This window comes from Rhinichthys klamathensis, unplaced genomic scaffold, assembly GCF_029890125.1.
Source record: "Rhinichthys klamathensis goyatoka isolate OS25496 unplaced genomic scaffold, OSU_Roscu_1.1 h1tg000246l_1, whole genome shotgun sequence".
Taxonomy (NCBI): domain Eukaryota; kingdom Metazoa; phylum Chordata; class Actinopteri; order Cypriniformes; family Leuciscidae; genus Rhinichthys; species Rhinichthys klamathensis.
The window spans coordinates 178,901-199,230 of NW_026606768.1; the positions used below are offsets into that span (position 1 = coordinate 178,901).

The window sequence follows — 20,330 nt, forward strand, 5'->3', positions numbered from 1 at the left end:
GTAGAACAACCAATGTGTAAATTGTTCGGTTGCATTGAATGTTTTGTGAACATTGGCACATGGAATTTAAGGGGACATAGGTATGGTTCTATGATTGATAGCGCATGATTCACTGCAACTATTTATGTAAAAATGGTTTTACAAACATTTGTGTATTAAATTTGAAATGCAAATTTACGCAAGAATGGTTTAACAAATATTGACGCATTTGACAATGCAATAATTTAACAAAGAAATGGTTAAGGACATTATTAAATTCAATGTAACAATTTTCTTAAGAATGGTTTAATGCAAAAATGTACATTTATTTCATGATTGTTGGAGCATTCGATTTGTTGCACCAATTTACGCAAGAATAGTTAAGGAGATTTTAATTTAATGCGGCAGTTTACGCAAGAATGGTTTTACAAAAGTTAGTGCATTTGATTCAAGGAACAATTTTACTGTAAAAAGTGATCAGTTGACAACTTAAAAAGAGTGAGGAAACCCGTTGCCTTAAAATTATGAAGTAAATAAACCATGCATAATTGAAAAAAATAAGTTATGTGAAAAAATGTTCAATTACGCGTGAAGTTTATTTACTTGATCATTTTAAGGCAACAGGTTTCATCACTTTAAGTTAAGTCAACATAACAGTGTTATGTAAAAATGGTTTTACAAACGTTAACGCATTCAATTCAATCCAACAATTTACATAATGGTTTTAAAGTTAATGCATTTCGATTCATTACACCAATTTACATTAGAATGGTTTTTACAAATATTAGGGCATTTTATTCAATGGGACAATTCACGTAAGAATGGTTTTACGAATAATTTACACTTAAATGAAACTGAATGCCTTCCTAAAACCTTTCGAATAACAAGGATTCTAGGCAAAAATGTTGTAAATGTTGGACTCAAATGGAAACATGAGGAAAAAGCAGCATAAACTCTTCGCAAAGCCAACCCGAACAGAATCAACGTGATGCACTCTGCAATGACGTGACATTCTCTGACCAAGAAGAGAGATGCAGCTACATTCAACAACACTATTACTAATCCAAAGCAAATGACAAGCCAATCATAAAAAAGGATCAAATACAATGTGTTGAGTAATTCATGAAAATGAGAGGCAGCGCGTTGATTATAAAAGCCAACGTTATTACTAAGACAACCAAAGGCAAAAAGGAGAACATCAGTATATGTAGAGTGGTTATTACTACCAAAGAGGCCAGTTCTGAGAGAGTTACCCAAAATGGAAGATATATAACAAAATATCACTCCATTTGTCTGGATAACAATACAGTACATAACCAAAAGTACTAATTTACTGAAGAGGAAATGCACCAGACTCACAGAGTAGTGCAGAAAACAAATGTTGCTTATGCCGTACATCGGCCTGCTTCACTGTTTCCATCACATGGCAAAACAATTATTTTACCCTTCACCTAAGAGTCGGCCTCACCCTACTACGGGAGGCCGAATCTATGTTTCAATCGTCATGGAAGAAATGTAAAGAGAGAGTGCAGCTTGATTCTAAGGCAAAAGAGGTTTTTAAATGGTGCCCATGGGCACAGAGGATGTTTGAACAGTCTGTCCGTCAGGAAACACATCCTTCCTGCAGAGTGGTCCAATACCGATTCTGCGAAGTGGTCAATATGTGGACCAGTTGATGAAGTTTCTGCAGCATCCTGACTTATAAAGTGAACCAGTGAGCACAGGATCGAAATGTCAAACTTTGGAGAATATGAGAGAGACCACTAAATGGAACCACCATTACAGAAGAAAAGTCTGTGGTGCAGTAAAGGCATGATGTCCCGTGGATTCACTGGCCATGTGCATGTGGGCGAGTGGTCTGCAGGCAGTGCGGCATTGGCGCTAAGACTTGTGCCTCGGGGATCCACAAGAATGCTGGGAGCATGCTAAGAAGCAGTCTTTTTATTGGGCGGGTGCAGCCCAGCCTCGGTGCCAATGTTGACTGTGATGTTGGTGAAAAGAGGTTGATAATCCCGGGACACAATCTCATAATCCACCGTATTCATACCGTCATTTTTCCATGTGTGCCGGGTCTTAGCCAACATGTTAAACCTGCATGAGAACAAACATCTTGAACAGAGGAAGTACTAGGAGATGATTTCATCATTTTAAAGGGAAATGCGTTAAGGTGCAGTCACATACGCCCAAAGGAAACGTCAATTTCACAAAAACTCCCATATATCGCAAAAAAGTTTTTACTCTAGCATGAGGTGTTTTTTCAGGCAATTCGAAAAGGAATATTTTGTGAAACTGCAATGGAAACAGTTTTTGCGCATTTACAGGTCATCTAGCGTACGTCAAAGTCGATCATTCTTTAAAGATGATGCGGTATGTTTGGACAGAAGATGAGACTTTACTAAACTCATAAAAAACAAAAGTATCACAGGAATACTGGATTCTAAACAACAACAAAATGCCAAATTTATGTCTTTTATTTATAAAGACCGTGAAGCAGATAGGAGGGAGGTGTGGCCACTCCCAAGTATAAGGAGCTTTTCCAAAAAAGATTGCTCCATAATAGAAAGCTGCTTGGTTTGTGAGCTGTGTGTCATATCACACTATTAACGACAGACAACGAAGCTTTTTTGACTGTGAAATTTCGCTAATGTGACCGCACCTTTAGAATGTACTACGGAAAGATGTTAAAACACATCTTGTCAAAGTTTGGGCATTTATCAGATGCTTGTAAGGCGATTCTACCTTTTGGGATTCACTTCATTGCCTTTGTCATGCTTGTGTTTGATCATCTTATATCGGCCCACTTTTAGAGACGGACGACTGATCAGCATTCCTCCGAGTGAGACCCTGAGAAGATGAAGAATGTTAGATAGTGTGCAAAAAAAACAGAAGGAGACACTCAGGATTGAGTAACTGGTTCCCATTCAATTCATGAGTGTGAATGTAATTGAGTGGCCCACTCCCTCAGGAAGCCGTATTTGGAATTTGAATCAGAATGGCAGGAAGAGGAATTTACTGAATTTTATTTAAAGAAATTCAACACAGGTAAAGATTTCTATTCAAACAAATACTGTTCTTTTTAATCCTGACAAAATGTATCACAGGTTCCCACAAAATATTACGCAAATCAACATATTAGAATGATTTCTGAAGGATCATGTGACACTCAAGACTGATGCTGAAAATTTCACAGGAATAAATTACATTTTAAAATATGTTAAAATAGAAAACACTATTTCACTATTTTTACTGTATTTTGAACAAATAAACAGAATAAATATACCCTTGGTGAAGAGACTCGTTTCAAAAACAAATCTTAGTGACCCCAAATTTTGAAACAGTAACGTATATAAACTAAAATTCTATAAGTGGCATTTAAAACATATAAATCTTCAACTTTTTCCAAACTTTTTTCAAGCCACCATTCTAAGTCTGTCTTGACAGACGTTGCTGTTTCGAGATAAGAACTACCGTTATATGACTTTTAGGGCTGCACGATATTGGATCAAACGGACATTGCAATATTTAGTTTTTTTGCGATATATACTGCAATATAAAAAAAAATTCACCAGATGACTTAAATAGCTCTATTTGGAAAGAATTATTCTAGAATGACTGGGGTGATTTGAGTGCATCCACATAGAAAATATTAAACATATTACAAGCATAGATAAATACAATAGAGCAAAGATACATATGAAATAAACAGGGCTTTGTGTTTTTCAGGTAAGTCTAACAGTATTCGCTATTCAAGTAGAGAAACTTGTCAAATGTAAAATAACACTGCTTAAATTAAATATAATTAATAATGATAATATATGATATGATATAATTGTATAAATTAAATATAATTAATCTTTGTTAAAGCTACAAAAGTGATTTATTATTTTGACACAGTTGGCAACAGGAACATTAAGCTGCAGTCACTTTAAGAGCCAATGCACAGATCAAATATAAATGATACACATCCGTTTTCTTTCTCAATTACGTTCACTTAAGACAAAAGCAACAAGGATTTTTGCAGAGACGGGCATTTTGACATAATTTTGCTAATAATGTCTAAGTAATAAAACTAGAAAGAGAACTAAATTTGGTTTTTGCATGGCTCTGTGTGCACACAGAAAACAACAGCAAGAGTGTTCCGAATTGAGTTTTGCATCTTCTTGTGCTTGAATGCTTTAAACTCACTTGAATGTTTAAACTGACAGGATTTAAAAACAAGTGTACACGTGTAAAAACTTTCACTCTGTGATGGTTTAACTTTGCAATTAATCTGGAAATCACACGCGTTCCAAACCAAGGGGACTGGTCGGTACTGATCCTGGATCAACTACGATTCCTATAACTTGACATCGCACATCCTGCGATCGTGCAATGTGACTACCGTGGATGCGCACATTGTGTTGTCGATGCTGTAGCGTTATATCATGCAGCCCAAGTGAATTTTTGTATTAAAACTGATTTTAAAATGTATAGCATAACAATATTTGATCCTTTATGGCTGAGCTGGTGAGCCATGACTCTGGCTATAACTTTATAAAACATCAGAACACACAATCCATCCCTATAAAGGAGACAGTCACACACCCTCAGATGTTGACACTAGCTTTGAACTTGACAAAGCTAGCAAAAGACAGGTGGTTCATGGCCAGCTGCATCACAAGGACAGATCTCCTCCCACGCAAACCTCTCCATTAATGTAGACACACACATCAAAGCATCCGTGCACACACTCAACCCACCCCAGCAAATAAACACACTCGCTCACTCACCGGATGCCGATGTCGTCGTCCTCACCACCCCAGCCCCAGTAATTGTTTGGGAAACCGTTCATCTTGAGGTATTGATCAGGGGTCAGAGCCGACACTCCTCCAAAATACATCTTATATGGCAGTCTGAGTGGTAACAGTAAGGAGAAATGCATAAAAATACTATAAATGTATTTATTCAGTTTAGTACAGTGACGTATTGGTTCATGTGTTATGAGGGTTTATTCAACTATAGGCATTATTATTACAGGGGTTTTGCACATTTTTGAAAGTCACAGTAAAACTGTCTTTTATTATCATTTATTTTTGCTACTTTCAAAATATTCATTTTGTGTGGGAATCCAATGAAATATATTATTTATTCACTATCATTTAAATATTATCAAATTTGTAGCGAACATAAAATGGTAAAGAAGAGTATTCCACAAATTCTTATTTATTCCACAAATACATGTGTTGTAAATTGATCTGATAGTAAATCATATATACATAATCTATATGTGTAGGTGTTGAAGTAGAAAACAGGCAAATGAAAGTCAAATGAAATGCAGAGAAAGAGCAGCTGAACACTGACTTGTAGCCAAATTTGTCCATGGCAATGGCGGCGTGTTTTGGGTGAGCGTCGCAGGCGTAGGTGTTACGGTCGTCCTCGGGAATAAGGTCCACGTCATGAAAGAAGAGGCAGTCCCAATCCTCCTCCCTCATGGCCTCACGAAATCCCACGTTCATCAACTTTGCTCGGTTAAAGGTGTAATTACCAGCCTACACACACAGAGCGTCATTGTTATGACAATTTATAATGCTAAGATATACAGACTCAGCAGTGCATAGATTTATACTCATAAAAATGGACTGAATCTATAATGTGGTCAGGATTTTCAGAGACGAGATTAATGAGTATTACGGTCTAATCCTTGCCCTCTTGATAAGATGTGGTCAGAAACATATGAAAGGCGATGATTTTCTTCTGATAGTAATCCAATGTTTTATAGACTATAAACAGTATTTATTTTAAGTAGATTTGTTTGTAACAATGTAAAAGTCTTTTCTGTCACTTTTGATCAATTGAATGCATCCTTTCTGAATAATTTATTTTTTGTTTTTTAAGTCTGATTACAACAGCACAAAACATGTGACCAAATAAAAGTTCAACTCAACTAGCAACAAATTGGATTTCAATCTCATCGAGCCTCTCAGGTCAGGAGCAAAAACAATTCGATTCGAAACGTTTCATGCCGTACATCTATAATCCTACATAAAACTGTATTAACCTAGGAAACCCACAATAATAAATCCAGACAACGTAGCTCGGGGAAACAGCTCTGAATCTGGCACACTGTTGTATTAGGATCATTGTTGTTCACTAAAATGGCAAATCAGCAAGGGGAGAGCAAAAGATGACAAGGAATTGACCTATCAGAGTGAGTTGTACAGGTTTGCATCTACAGATCGGGATAAAGTGATTACAACAGGCTCTGGTAGGAAAGAGCAGGAGGCACGGTTGAGTTGTATTATAATAAAGCTGCATATCTGTTATGTAACCAAGCAACAAATACATTTTATACTTTAAACTGTGAGCACGGTCTAAAATGAACACTCGCCAAAGTGCCAAATGTAATAAATAAAATAAAAACTTGCTTTGGTAACCAAATATGTACGGCTTAAATGTAAGAAGGATAGTCTGACCTTTGTTGATGTGAGGGAATCAAAATAAAGATACAAATGGTCTACTACAGAAGAGATAAAAACATTTTTCAGAAGGGTTTGATTGACAATTTCTGGGAAATGTACCATTAGCCACTTAGCTATGAAGCCTGAAGGTTTTTAATTTCATTGCCATACTTCCTGAACAAAACTAACTTGCAATGTTTGCTTTCACTGAGAGACTATGTAATGCTGAAAGTGACACAATGACCAATGACACAATTTCTTGCTGGTCATGGAACTAGATTTTGAATGTTTATGAGCAGTACTTTTTGGGGGAGACATTTAAGTTTAAGCGATTTCTGCATCACTAAATAAAATGACAACAATAACAGACTGCAGGCGCACCTGGTGAATGATATAGATGCCATAGCTGAGCTGCTGTCGCTGTAGGAAGGGATGCAGATAGTAGAGGAGGAACTTGAGGTGGTGCTCCCTATTTCTGTGGGGAATGATTACTGCAGTGCGATGGCGTGCCTCACAGTTTGGTGGCCTGTAGCGCCCCCCACGGACAACAAGGGGATTCTTCCTCTCAATCTCGGCAAGCGTAAGCCCAGAGGGGAAAGTGACATGAATAGGTCCACCTGAACATAAGAAAAGAGTGTGAACAGGATGTATTGACTTTTTTGTAAAAAAAAAAAAAGGAAACACGCTATAGTATATTTATATACACTACCGTTCAAAAGTTTGGGGTCGGTACGATTTTAAATACTTTTAAAAGAATTCTCTTCTGCTAACCATGGCTGCGCTTATTTGATTAAAAATACAACAAAAATCAGTTATAGTATTAAATATTATTCCAGTGTAAATCAGCTGTTTTCTGTGTGAATATATAGTAAAGTGTAATTTATTCCTGTGATCAAAGCTGAATTTTCAGCGTCACCAGAGTCAGTGTCTTCAGTGTCAAATGATCCTTCACAAATCAGTATAATATGAGGATTTGATGATCAAGAAACGTTTATTATTATTATCAATGTTGAAACAGTTGTTGGTCTGTCAGTTGTACAGTTTTTTTGTTTTTTTTAGGATTCTTTGATGAATAGGAAGTTCAAAAGAACAGTATTTGTTTGAAAAGAACAGTATTTGTTTGAAATAGAATCTTTTGTAACATTATAAATGTCTTTACTGTCCTTGATAAATAAAAGTATTGATTTCTTTCCTCCAAAAAATAAAAATAAAATTCTCACTGACCCCAAACTTTTGAACGGTAGTGTATTTACATTATATTGTTTATACTGAGCCCAAAGTTAGAAGACTGTAAAAGTGGACTAAACCTAGATTTTCCATGCTATCCATTATGATCTATTTTTATTATTTTTAGGGTTTCCATCTCTTTTGACCATTACATTTTTGAATTCAGAAATTCTTAATTTTTTTATTTCTTTCTTTTTATTTAAAAAATATTATCTGTTATACCGGGAGGAAGCTCCCAGGCTATTTATTACAAATAACACGCTGATATATGCATTCACAATAGAGAGATCAGACAACTTGATAACACGCTACACTGAACTCACCAATCAGAGGAGACTGCTTCGGGCAGTAGGGCATGTCCTCTTTATTAACAGGAGGGCCTAAAAGGGAGAGGTTGGCATACACATCCGTGTGGTTGCGTGCACCGACTGCATGTCCCGTTGTAGAATCAGGCTTACGGAAAATTCGGAAAAAATACGACACCCTTTTCTGGTAGCCCTCTCTGGAGAGAAGAGCCATGACCACTAACTGGACGCCCAAGAACATGATCAGGTAACGCCATTTGGACTGCAGCGTGTACATGGTGACGGAACCGTACAGTGGAAGTACTGCACCACGTTTGAGAGTCAGATGAACAGTCTGAGTGAGTTTAGGTTTTGATAAGTTTGAGTAACAGAACTCTACGGTGGTCTCATTCCTCGTATCTCAGATACTTCAGAGTGTGATTCTTATGCACGCAAACAGAAACAAACAAATAAACAGATATGTCTTGGAAAGCTATAAGGCCTGGAGATGTAAACAAATCAATCATAAGGATTGGATCAGATATGTGGAGTAGAGGTAAACAACAGTTGGATGGAATACAAGGCACTTCAGATGTGGTGGATGAAATGGCTAAGGAGAGGTATCATTTCTTCTAACAGACGTTCAGACCTGCTGCAGGTTGAATTAGATTTGCTTTGCTCACTGGCAGTCTTTAGCCTATTAATGTGCAACTCCAAATGGAAGCTCCCAGTGGTCCTCTGGTGTTTTCATGATTCAATGATCTACTGAGCTCCCGTCAAGCTCCACCAAAGCCGTAGGAACCGGAAGGATGTGTCCACTTGCTGGAAGGAAATTGATTGTTTTGTTCCCAAAGGGTTCTCAACAACAGCAGCAGCCCTGTAGAAGTCTCATGGCCCCTACAAAGTAAAGCATGGGGGCCAGAGAGGTCCAGGGTACTGTTTTGTAGTGTGCTGGTGTAAGATAGTGAGTATGTATGTGTCTTGGATATGTAGGAGGGGGAAACAAAGAGGAGGGGGGAGGGATGATATCCAACACCCCCAGCTATTGTCTCATTCTGTCGCTGTGCAGGGGGAGGGTCCAACACCCCGTCCAACGCCAGCTGGTCCAATGACAGGAGTCAGTGTCTGAAAAACAAAGAGGAAGGCTTTACAATATGTTACAAAAATTTATTTGCCTCAATACTAATTCACTCATGCTTCTGGATGATCAGGGTACAAAACTTAGAGGGGTCTTGACATTTTTGTGAAAATGCAGTTTTAATGAATAGTGACACTATGAAATGTTTATTGCAATTGACATGCAAAGAAAACACACCACTGTCATAAGAATAGAAAGTATACACTACGCTTCAAAAGATACTTTGATTCAACAAGGATGCAGTCAATTTAATAAAAAGAAATCACAGTAAAGACATGAAACAACAGGGAAAAAAACATGGTTTCCAGTTTCCACATAAACACCAAAAATCAGCATATTAAGGCCAGGACACACCAAATCGGCGGTCAGCGAGTATCTGCCGGGCTAGTTTTTGTGGTATGTTCCACTTGTCTGCTATCGTCAGGCTCAGACTCATCTCATGTAAATAAAGTTATCAACATAACAGATATACAAAATGGTAAGCAAAAACTGCTTTGTTTACATTTTGAAAATCTGTGTATATCTCCAATATCCTCGTTTTGGTTTCTTTTGAATGACGAATATAGACTATTGTTGCCTGCTGATATAGACAGTTAATTCCTTACACGCAGGTGCAGAACAGACGTGCTAGTTTGCAGTCAGCTGTAGTCTGTGCTGTGTGTTCAAGTGCAGCTTTTTGGTCAAGACGCAGCCGACACCACCATCGGTTTTCTTTGCCGCTAGTTATTTAAAGTGGGCTTGGTGTGTCCCAGGCTTTGATTTCTGAAGGATCATGTGACAATAAAGACTGGTGTTTTTTGTTGCTGAAAATTCAGCTTTACCATCACAGAAAAAAAAACAAAATATTTAAAATATATTAAAATAGCAGCTATTTTAAGTTGTAGTAATATTTCACAATATTACTGTTTTTGACTGTATATTTGATCAAATAAATGCAGCCTTAAAGAACAAACTCTCAAAAGCAAATCTCACTGACCCAAAACTTTTCAACTCTAGTTTATATAGCGCCTAATATGAAAGTACTATTTATTCGTATTATTAATAAAACAGGAAAAATGGTTTCAAGGCTAGTACGAAATGTTTATAGTTAGTACATTTCCACCTCACACCTCATTGGCAGGTGTGGCAAAAAGTTAATTTTGGACCCTATGTACAACTGTTGGAGAGCAAACACTACCAGCTTGTGTCGCTCCTCCCTCCACTCCTCTAAAATGTGTTTAGATGAATAAAGCCTGCACTTGGTCATGGCTGACTTCCCAGACACAGGCCTTGTCCAAGGGGAAGGAGGCAAACACCCTCAGCAGGAAAGCAGGAACTCTGTAAGATCGGTCCCGAAAGCCACACACCCCTGCTGGGAATTCTGTCCCACCACTACCAGGATCACACAAAAAGAGACCTGGGGCTTCAAACAAGCTTAATTTAATCTTCCTGACACAGTCTGGTGGATCTGTGCTTACAAATCAATTACAGCTCATTAAAACCACCACTCACAGGCCGATAATCCTAATCTGGGGAATGGCGCAGAAGATGAGGCAACGATGTGAGGAGAAGAGTCGTCTCTTACTAATCTCATCTTCAGCTGTTCCTTCTCACACGTTTCGGTACGGCTTCGGTGCTTTCAGGAAGAATGAGAGATGGTTTATACATCTCTATGTGATGACGGAAGATCAAGGAGAGGAAGCGAAAGAGAGAAGCAATAAGGGGAAGGCTGGAAGAGATACTGTAAATGACATCATTCCACTATGGTAAATATAGTCAGAGAGCATGAGGTTTGACTCTGTGCTGCTGACTAACACACATTCTGCCTCAACCTCACCCCATTAGAATGGACATTAAAGTTATTTTCAACTCTACTTTAGGTCTATGAACTACATCAATGTTTATTACCACTAACAACCATTTCAACAACAAAAAAAGAAAAAAAAGAATATTTTTGATATTTAGACCATCAGCACAATAAACTCCCTTAAAGTCATCTTACTTCTAAATTCGTACCTTTTAAAAGAGAAATGACATCTTTGTAAATCTCTAAGAAATATGTCAGATTGGGGTCAACCCAAAACTAACTACAACATTGTCAAAAGGAGATTTTAATATGGGTTAATGAACACTAAAGTACACAAAACATGCTTAATTTCTAGATTAACATTACTAAAATAATAATAATAATTTTTAATTCAATAAGTGAGATTCATTATGTTGACTCAGTAACCGCTGAATCTTTCAGTGAAGGATTCATGATACTGATTCAAGTTTTATTGGCATCCTTTTCCATATATCCTTCACCATATTCGAGTCAATATGAATCATAAAATATGATTTCTTGGTACTAGATATTCTACTAAACAGGTTTCCAAATTCATTTTTAAAATGCATATTTTTGTCTGTAGTAATTGACCTATAAGCCAGATGTGGGACACACACATTCAATTGAAAATAAGTTAACCAGAATATTGCTTTAAACATCAGCGTATAACCTTCAAGTGATGCTCTGACACAAGATGACCATATTTGAACCCAACTCAAATCTCATAATCTTTGTAGCATTAATGATACCCCCCAAAAAAAAATTATAATCTAGAGGCACTCAAGAAAACCAAAAAGCTTTCTGGGAAGTGTAGTCAAGCTTAACAGGTCTATAGTTTCTGGACTGGAACAAAGTAACAGTCTTACTAATCCACATGGAGATGGGAAGAAAGATGGACAGATAACCAATATTAAAATGGAATAAAGAAGATGGTAAGAGAATATTGTGTGCTTTTCTTGCCTAAACATGTCGCACGGACCTCCTTCCATTCTGGATTCAAATGGACAGCAATGACATGACTAACTCCATCTTCACAAGCAAAGACACACAATCTTTTATCTTCTTCCTTTCACTCCCCTCACACAGCAGCGAGCCGTGCATAGTCAGGCACATTGTCCCATGCCCAAGGGCTTTAAAATTACACTACATAAACCACTAACAAACACAGTATAATGGGAAGATGAATGGGTAAACAAAGTGCATTAACATAAACATACTGAGAGATCATTCCTGCAGCGCAGCCCGTGGCGACTCGTGTGCCTTTGCTCAGCAGATCAGCATAGAGAAAAGTGAAGAACTGCATGAGGTTTATATGAGGCAATAGTCCGGCTTGACTGAATTATGAGATTGCATCTGCGCTAGCATCTAACAAGACTATTACCATCAGCCAATAACTGTGCGTAATTAACATAAGAGGACATTCTTTTTAATGTCTGTTCTAAAATCTAGCAACAGACTTGTCATTGGAAACTGCATGTTTTCTGTTTACATATATTGGCCCTCATTTATCAAAAGTGCGTACACCAAATTTCCAGCGTACACCTGGCGTACACCCAAAACCACGGTGACTTTGAGATTTATCAATATGGACGTTGGCGTACGGCACGCTCAAATCCTACGCCAGCTCAGGAGGTGGTGTACATGTACGCACGTTTTGAGTTAGTGCGGAAATGCGCAGAAAAACAATTCCTAACACCACAAAACGCACTGACAAACTAAAAGATATATTATGACTAAACAACAACAACATAGTAATTATAAACTTCAGTGTTTATTTTTGTGAAACATGGACTTCAATGTTTAATTTGTGTGACTTTACCAAAGCATTTGATTTGTAGCCATATGTATTCCTTCAGTTGCGAGCCTGTGCGCATTTACCCTGACGTTTCATGGTTAGGCCCGGCAGGTGCGCACGGACTGGGTTCGGTAATGAAAGGCTTTCAATGACCAAAAAATAATTCAGAAGACATTCTTCTTCTTTTAAATAATAATAATAATAATACAAATAATAATAACTACGTTCTTCTTCTAAATAACAATAAGCGTCATTAATAATAAAAATCATAATAATAAGAAGAATATTACAAATTGTCATGCAACATCACATCATCATCATCACTATTGTACACCCCAATACATGTGACGTGATTCGAAATTGAATGCTAATTGTTTCAAAAGACGTACTGTAAAATAATGCATTGTGATAGGTCATTTCGGCTCCACGTCGGAGAAGTTTCTCTTCTGTGCCGTCTTCCGTGTGTACATGGCGTAAAATGAGGGCGTGGGGGAAGCGGAGACTTGAATATATAGGGGCGTGTTATTCTAATGACGATCGTTTTCAGCCGCGGGATTTATCAAGGGCAGGTATTGCGTACACCTGGATTTTAAAGGTACGCACAGCTTCATAAATCAGGCGGTGAGAGGAGTGTAAGCATAATCTTACGCCAACATATACGCCCGTTTCTACGCAAGAATGATAAATGAGGGCCATTGTGAATTGTGCAATATAATTTCATATATATATATATATATATAGGGTAACCTTATATATTTCATATATTAGTTCATGTATAACCTTATTTTTATTTTAAACTAAATGTATATTATAAATATTTATATATTTGTGTAATTTTACTGTAGCAAATGAAATGCTGTATTATATTTTAATGAAATTAAATTTCACTGTATCAAATAAGATAAATGCATTGTCAGTCGTTGGCTAACCTGCTCTCTTGATCATATCAACAATACCTACATTATCAATCCTCCAGATTTTTATTATGTATTGATTTTTTACATATAAATATAAATAAAAAAATACAGGAAAATCCCCTTTTATGAGCATTAACAATTTGTTTAGAAACATTCCCTGATAATCACTAAGCATGATACTACAAGTACGAAAAGAGAGCAAGTATAAGCGAAAGGAAGAGTGAATAAAAGTTGAGAGGCTTCAAACCATAAAAATTCTTAGCCAAGTCAGCGAGACAAATGAAACGTTGGCTGGAGCTATACCGAGCATCTGGGTTCCATGTGTTAGATTATGAAAACGGTAAGAATAAAGGATTTTGAGAAGAGGGTTGGATTCCCAGGATCCTGCAGCCTGCTGTCAATCGAATCTTAAGAGAAAACAATCCCTCGTTCTCCTGCTTCATTGTCACACAAGGTCAACAGTCAGTCTATCAGCCAATTCACCAACATCTGTCCATGTATAGCAAAGCATGTCCCGCTAAAGCCTAGAAGATCACTCAAATACACACCATCTGTACAGTAAGCTACAGAGCGTACAATAACATTGTAGCACAACCCAACACCAGTATGTAACTTCACAGTGCCTAATTGGCAGTACTTTTCAAACATGTCTACAAAAGGCAGATTGTGTCACAAAAGTCTTAAAACAACAAACTGCACCTTAAAAACAAATGTCAGTAACACATGGACACATACAAGAACAGACATCCAATGCTCAGCAAATTTTTTCAGGAGCTTGTTTTCAGTCACCCTTATTTGCACATTACTACTAAAGGTTAACAACAGAGCCCAAACTATTAGCCTAAATTCAATTGATATTTATTTTTAGATATAATAATCAACACTCAAATAACAAATTGTATGCAAACACCTAAACTGCATATAAGGCAGTTTTTGCATTAACTTCTTAAATCTAATTATAAAAGTATATGTTTTAACTCCAATTCGTGGTTGAAATAATCATTTACAAAGTGGCTGTTATTTTCATGACAGATTTATTTGAACATACATTAAATAATCAAGCTTCACTAATAGGTTAAGTAAAATATAATGAATATATAGGCTAACGTAGTCAGTGCATATTTAGCGTAACAAGAGTTCATTTCTCTAACGAACCAACTTGCCTGAGGTAAACGTAATGCTGCGTGACATTGTTAACAAGCCGTTTTATTGATGTCTTTCCACCATTGAAACACTGATTGAGCTATTACATGAGATAATGATACGTTTCAGTAAGTTGTATTGTATCTTTCAACATACCTTACTTCAGATGTTCATTCAGCTTTATAACTAGTATTAAAGAGGAAGAGATGATCGTGTTGAGTCGTGCTCCACGCTGCCATTTGAACTGAGGCGCCTATACAGCACATTAAAGAGCGTCAACACGGCATTTTTTGTTTGAATTTCATGATAAAATGATCAAAACGACAGTGAGTGGTGTAGATGTATTACTCTTATCTATCTGCATGACCAAAAACAACTTGAGTATTTCAAGTTGTTTCCATTGTTATCAATCAAACCGCCACCTCCATGTCATGCAGTAAGTACGCTAATACTTTAGCTTCAACACTTCGCACAAGCACATGAATATGCGCCTAATAATAGCGCATATTTATCAAGATTAAAGTTGCTACTACTTAAATTTTTCAAATGATAAGCCATATTTGAGGTCAAATGTTTGGATTTTCTCGACCCGACACTGTAATTACAAGGACCCGTCGTTCTGCGACTAACCAACTAATACAATTTTGGTCGACTAAGCTTCTTCTCGTCAACGAACATTTAGTCGACTACAAGTGGTCAACCGATATATCACCAAGGCCGATATATCGACCGATACTTGCCATTTTTTAAATATCGGCATTGGCCGATAAGTTTTTCTGTTTGGCCGCTGTGTTGGATGCGGGACTTTTATTTTGACAGTGCTGAGAACGCTGGCTCTGAGAACAGCAGCGCCAGAGCACACAGGGCTTTCGATCTATGTCTTCATTCTCTGTTTAACAGTTTTGTCTAATATGTTACTAGACAGAACTGTTAAACAAAGAAAGTAAACTATACGAAAAAGTATTATAGCATGTGCTTTTATATTATTAGTAACAGAAAGGCAAACACTATTGTACCTTCTCATTTACCGTCAGCATTCAGCAAAAAACTAATTCATATAATTTAAACAAATTTTTGACTATCTAATAAACATTTAATTTCACAAACCTTGCAGATGTAGTCAAATTTGTACCCTGCATGAACGCGTATTTCTCTGTGCGTGGCGGTCAGTCCGTGTGGACAGAAGAGTTCAGCTTCACTGGAGACGTACGATTGACAAACTTTTAAACCCTTGATTTCAAACTATGCTGCGCTATATTCAGTAGCCCACTATGACATATTCATGGCACTTTTACTGTGTGCTATAAGTAAAATTTGTGTTACCTTGTTTTTATTTTATTTTAAATATGGTTCAGTGTGCACAAACTTACCAGATTCCTGAGACTGAGTGCCCTGTTGGTTACAGTGTTTACTTCCTCTTTTTTTTGTAAAAAACAAAACAAAAAAAACTGTAATTTGATTACAGAATTAAGAAGTTGCCATCTAATGTGCAAGTCTGTTTAATATATAGATATATTTTTTTATTTAGGTCTAATTTATTCAATTAGAAAGAAATAATTAGAAAATTTTCAGGTACTTCATCCACCGCTGCCCTAAAGCCATTCCCATTTAATCTGACTGTAGGAAGACCCATGCAGTGTTTTCATCTTATATGATCATACCTTTCTTTTTTGATTTGTGCTTGTGATTTGAAATAATGTTACCTTAGGGTTTAGGAGGAAAGTTCTCTGCACATTGTGGAAATTTGCATCTTGGTGCTTCTGTCCAGAATGTTAAATGCAATATCCTGAAATATTTGCATAAAAAAACACAGATGGAAATCTCTGAACATATGTACGTGGCACTTCATGATCAAATAGATCCAAGATCCAAAAGCAAGCCAGATTTAAAAATATATATATAAAAAATCAGCTGGGCACAATTTAGGTTTCCCAATATAATGTGTAAAAACAGGCCTGAGCTCAAAGTACATCAGAACAACTAAAGGGGAAAAGGTCACTCTTTAAGGACTATGGCATTTGGCTGTCACAACTTTAACTCGGTCAAATCCGGAGCATTTATATAACATCTCTGCACATAACCTGAAGGCAAGTAAAAGCCAAGCATGCCGAATCCAGACAGACTTGATGCAATGGAAAAAAGGATCTTCCTTAATAATACACATACAACATCAGAGTTGTTTGCGTAAGCTATGTGTTCAAACGCATCAAGGAAGAAAATATCAATTTCCTGTTCCGAGAGGGCAGGGGGAATAATAGTCAATGGTGACGCAGACAATCATTTGTGGTGCTAGAGGATTTAGTTTGTGCCCGCAGCAAGAGTACCAGGAAATATTTTCCCTCAGCTATATTACTCGGCTTACTAAAGCTGCTTTTAATATCTTACGTGGAAAGAATGAGGAGAATCAACTGGAATGCATCAATGCATGAAAGTGAAAAGAAGAGGTCCATTTACCACAATCTAGTAACTAATATGATCACCGGTTGCTTTTTTATCTAAAAAGGCTTCATCTTTATAGGCAGGATGTTACGCAAACATTGAATGTCGACGTGGCTTGAATCTGTCTTCCTAATGTCCATATACTGTCTGCGAAGGAAACACGTTGAAAAGCCTTGGTAGAAAACATTCTAGTAACTCAGTAAACCTGGATCTGATCATTCAATGATTGAACACGCAAGCATCATAAAAAATGAAAATAAATTACAGCACAGCTTCCACATGGTGGCAACAAGTACACAAAACCAAACTCTGCTGGGGCTAACTAGTCTTAAAAATGCATCTTTGATGAATTCCCATGTTACAAAAGAACTGCGACTGACAAGAGTTCAGGAACATATCAAGATCTTCAAGACCTTTTCAAAACCAAACACCTTGTACCATTTCCAAAAGTTAGAATGTTATAATAGAGCAAGCAAACATTCTGACTCCTCTGTAATGTCAATGTATAAAGTAGAAATTAGAACTCTCAACAGATATAATTTCTTTGACCATGATGGCTTAAAATGAGACTGCTGATTCAAAGCTAGACATATTTCACTGACCCATTTTGGATTTCGCCGTTCCTGCTTTGTGCCTTATACGCCACAAAGCTACAGGGAGAGCAAAGCCTAGAGAGCAAGCAGAACAACCTGCTGCTTGGATCTGTAACCAAGCGATAAGATCCAGCGGGACTAAAAACGGCAACCCATTAAAAAAAGTCATGGTTTCAAACAGGAAAACAAAGCAGCATAGAAATGTATTATCAGGAATAGCTCCAGTGTGCAATTAGTAAAACGGGACTAGACAACAGCTTTCACCAGAGCATAACAACCACACATTCCTACCTGGTGAAATGATGAAAATATATATATACATTTTCTAAATTAACAAATCACACAGGGCTTTCGATCTAACAATTCTGTCTTGTCCTTAAGCCGTTAATGAATCACCTACAAAGGAGTACAAATATCATAAATTTTCTTAAGATCCTTATCACAGTAAATCACCTCTTTAAAGGTTTCAAAGCTCTTAAACACATTTCATTCCTCATGATGCCATCCAAGAAATATTTAAAACAGACAAATTAAATCTACTCACTGACTGTGATATTTACCTAAAACGTTCCGCCAAAGGCAAACTTTCAACAAATTATTTAGGCAAAACTTTACGTTGCAAAATACTATGAATTTGCATGACAAACGGTGAAAAGATCTTTCAGGAAACTGTCCCGAACAGGTTTCTTTTTTTAAACAAATAATACACACAAAACAAAACAGATGACCATCTTCTTATAAAGTGTTACTAACGTTTATCTGACCTGAAATGAAGATTAATCTACTTTAAGTTGGGTGATACTATGTTGTGCAATCATGTCATGAGAAACCAAATATCAGAAGAAAAGAAACTGAACCAAACCATTTTACTACTACTAAACAAATCCGAGATATTGCTAAAAACTGGTTATTTAACAAAAAGTTGCTTATAACACAACAATAATTTGATCAACAAACTGTTATCTTGTTCTGTTGAAATAGACAACAGTAAAATAAAAACGCAAACTAACAGAAACAAAAGTGTGTGAATATGTAAGCATGTATTATATCATATTTTGTAGTAATGGGAAACACAGCAAGACAGTCACACAGGCGAATAATACAATATTCAATATTATATAGTAGGCTAACACTCATAATTTGAATAGACTAGTATACTTTTTAGATAATTTTAAAAAAGTGTTTTATTTCTGCTGTTCTTTAGGTTTTGTTGTATCGGGCCTACCAATAAATTGCACCCTTTGGTGGGTTTCTAAAAAAAAATAAAAAAAATAAAAATAAAAATAAAAGTAAAAAGCAAAACAACAAAAGTAAAAAGCAAAACAACAAAAGTATTCAAGGGTAAAGTATCATTTATTGTATTGGGTAACAATTTAGAATAAGTTCCCATTAGTTAACATTGGCTAATGCATACACTAACAATACATTTGATACAGTATTAATCGTTGTTAACGTTAATTAAAATTAAAATACTGTTTATTGTTAGCTCTTGTTAGATCAGGAACCTTATTGTAAAGTCTATGCATCAATAACAACAACAACAACAACAACAACAGAAAAGATAATTATAATAATATTTATATAGTTTATTGGTCGTTATGTAAGTTTTGATAAAAGTGGAACTTATTTAAAAATCTAAGCGGTAATCTAATAAGAGGTAACTGTCGATCTCTAATAGACATGAATATGTATCAAGATAAATATTGATTTTGTGACAGTGGTGCGTCGTGATAATTGTGTTTAACAGTCACAGCTGGATATAATGACACACTATAGCCGCTGAGACTGATGCTGTAGGTGTTATCAGGGCGCCTGTAAAACGCAAAAAAGTCGTTTCGACATAAACACGGGGGGTTTTTAGACCTCAACTTGAGAGGAAACGATCCTGAGCAACAGAGCCACTGAGGTTAGCTACAGCAGGCTAGCACAACTGGGGCTTCTCACATACTCAATAACCTTCCAAAAGGTGAGGAAATTACACTTCAACAAAGCCTAAATGAGGAAAACAAAGACCTTGATACGAGACTTTAGAACTTACCTGGTTAAACTCGGATAGTTTGGTGGAGTATTCCCCCAGATATTCCGTTACTCCTGTCTATTTGTCTGACTTCGTCGACTCCGACGGTTGTCCAGTCGGAGTTGAAAGCGCCCAGCATGCACACACACTTGCACAGGAAGTGATGCGCGCTCACGCTGCTATGCTGTGCTGTAGTGAGCGTATGTGCGCGCACACTAGAGCACTTCTCTTTTTGCGTTAGTGAGGGTTGAAACACATTTTATCTATGAACACACATTTGACCGCACCCTCTGTGTTTTTGTGCCGTTTTTCATTAACCTTGATATAACATTCGTCTGCTTCAAATAGCTACAATCTATTCATCCATAATAATAGTAGCTACATGAATGTATAATAGTACCTCAACCTAATTTACTGTGATTTGCAGCACTAATAAAGAACATGGATATTTTAAAAGTGTTTGAATATATTGTAATAGTTAATAGATTTACTTTGAAGATGTACAAAACTAGAAAAGCCAGGCATTATAGTTATGTTGAGTATAATTTTAGGCT

At 36.7% G+C, this 20,330-nt stretch overlaps 1 protein-coding gene across 1 annotated transcript; it reads right to left on the reverse strand.

The window, feature by feature from the left end:
• Nucleotides 1-1,775: 1,775 nt before the first annotated feature.
• Nucleotides 1,776-19,943, reverse strand: si:dkey-199f5.8 (beta-1,4-galactosyltransferase 3). Its single transcript, XM_056266288.1, has 7 exons — nt 19,798-19,943; nt 7,967-9,052; nt 6,798-7,033; nt 5,320-5,507; nt 4,749-4,871; nt 2,719-2,823; nt 1,776-2,070 (listed from the first exon to the last, which is right to left on the reverse strand). The coding sequence occupies exons 2-7, from the start codon at nt 8,223-8,225 to the stop codon at nt 1,905-1,907; spliced, it is 1,077 nt and encodes a 358-aa protein (XP_056122263.1). The 5' UTR covers nt 8,226-9,052; nt 19,798-19,943; the 3' UTR covers nt 1,776-1,904.
• Between the last annotated feature and the right edge of the window lie 387 nt (nt 19,944-20,330).

Bases quoted from the DNA above. Each gene is read 5' to 3' on its own strand.
- si:dkey-199f5.8 (XM_056266288.1), bottom strand. From the start codon at position 8,225: ATGTACACGCTGCAGTCCAAATGGCGTTACCTGATCATGTTCTTGGGC. The intron at 4,872-5,319 runs GTCAGTGTTCAG...GTTACCACTCAG, and splicing joins ATGGACAAATTTGGCTACAA to ACTGCCATATAAGATGTATT. The intron at 2,824-4,748 runs GTGAGTGAGCGA...TCATCTTCTCAG, and splicing joins GACGACGACATCGGCATCCG to GGTCTCACTCGGAGGAATGC.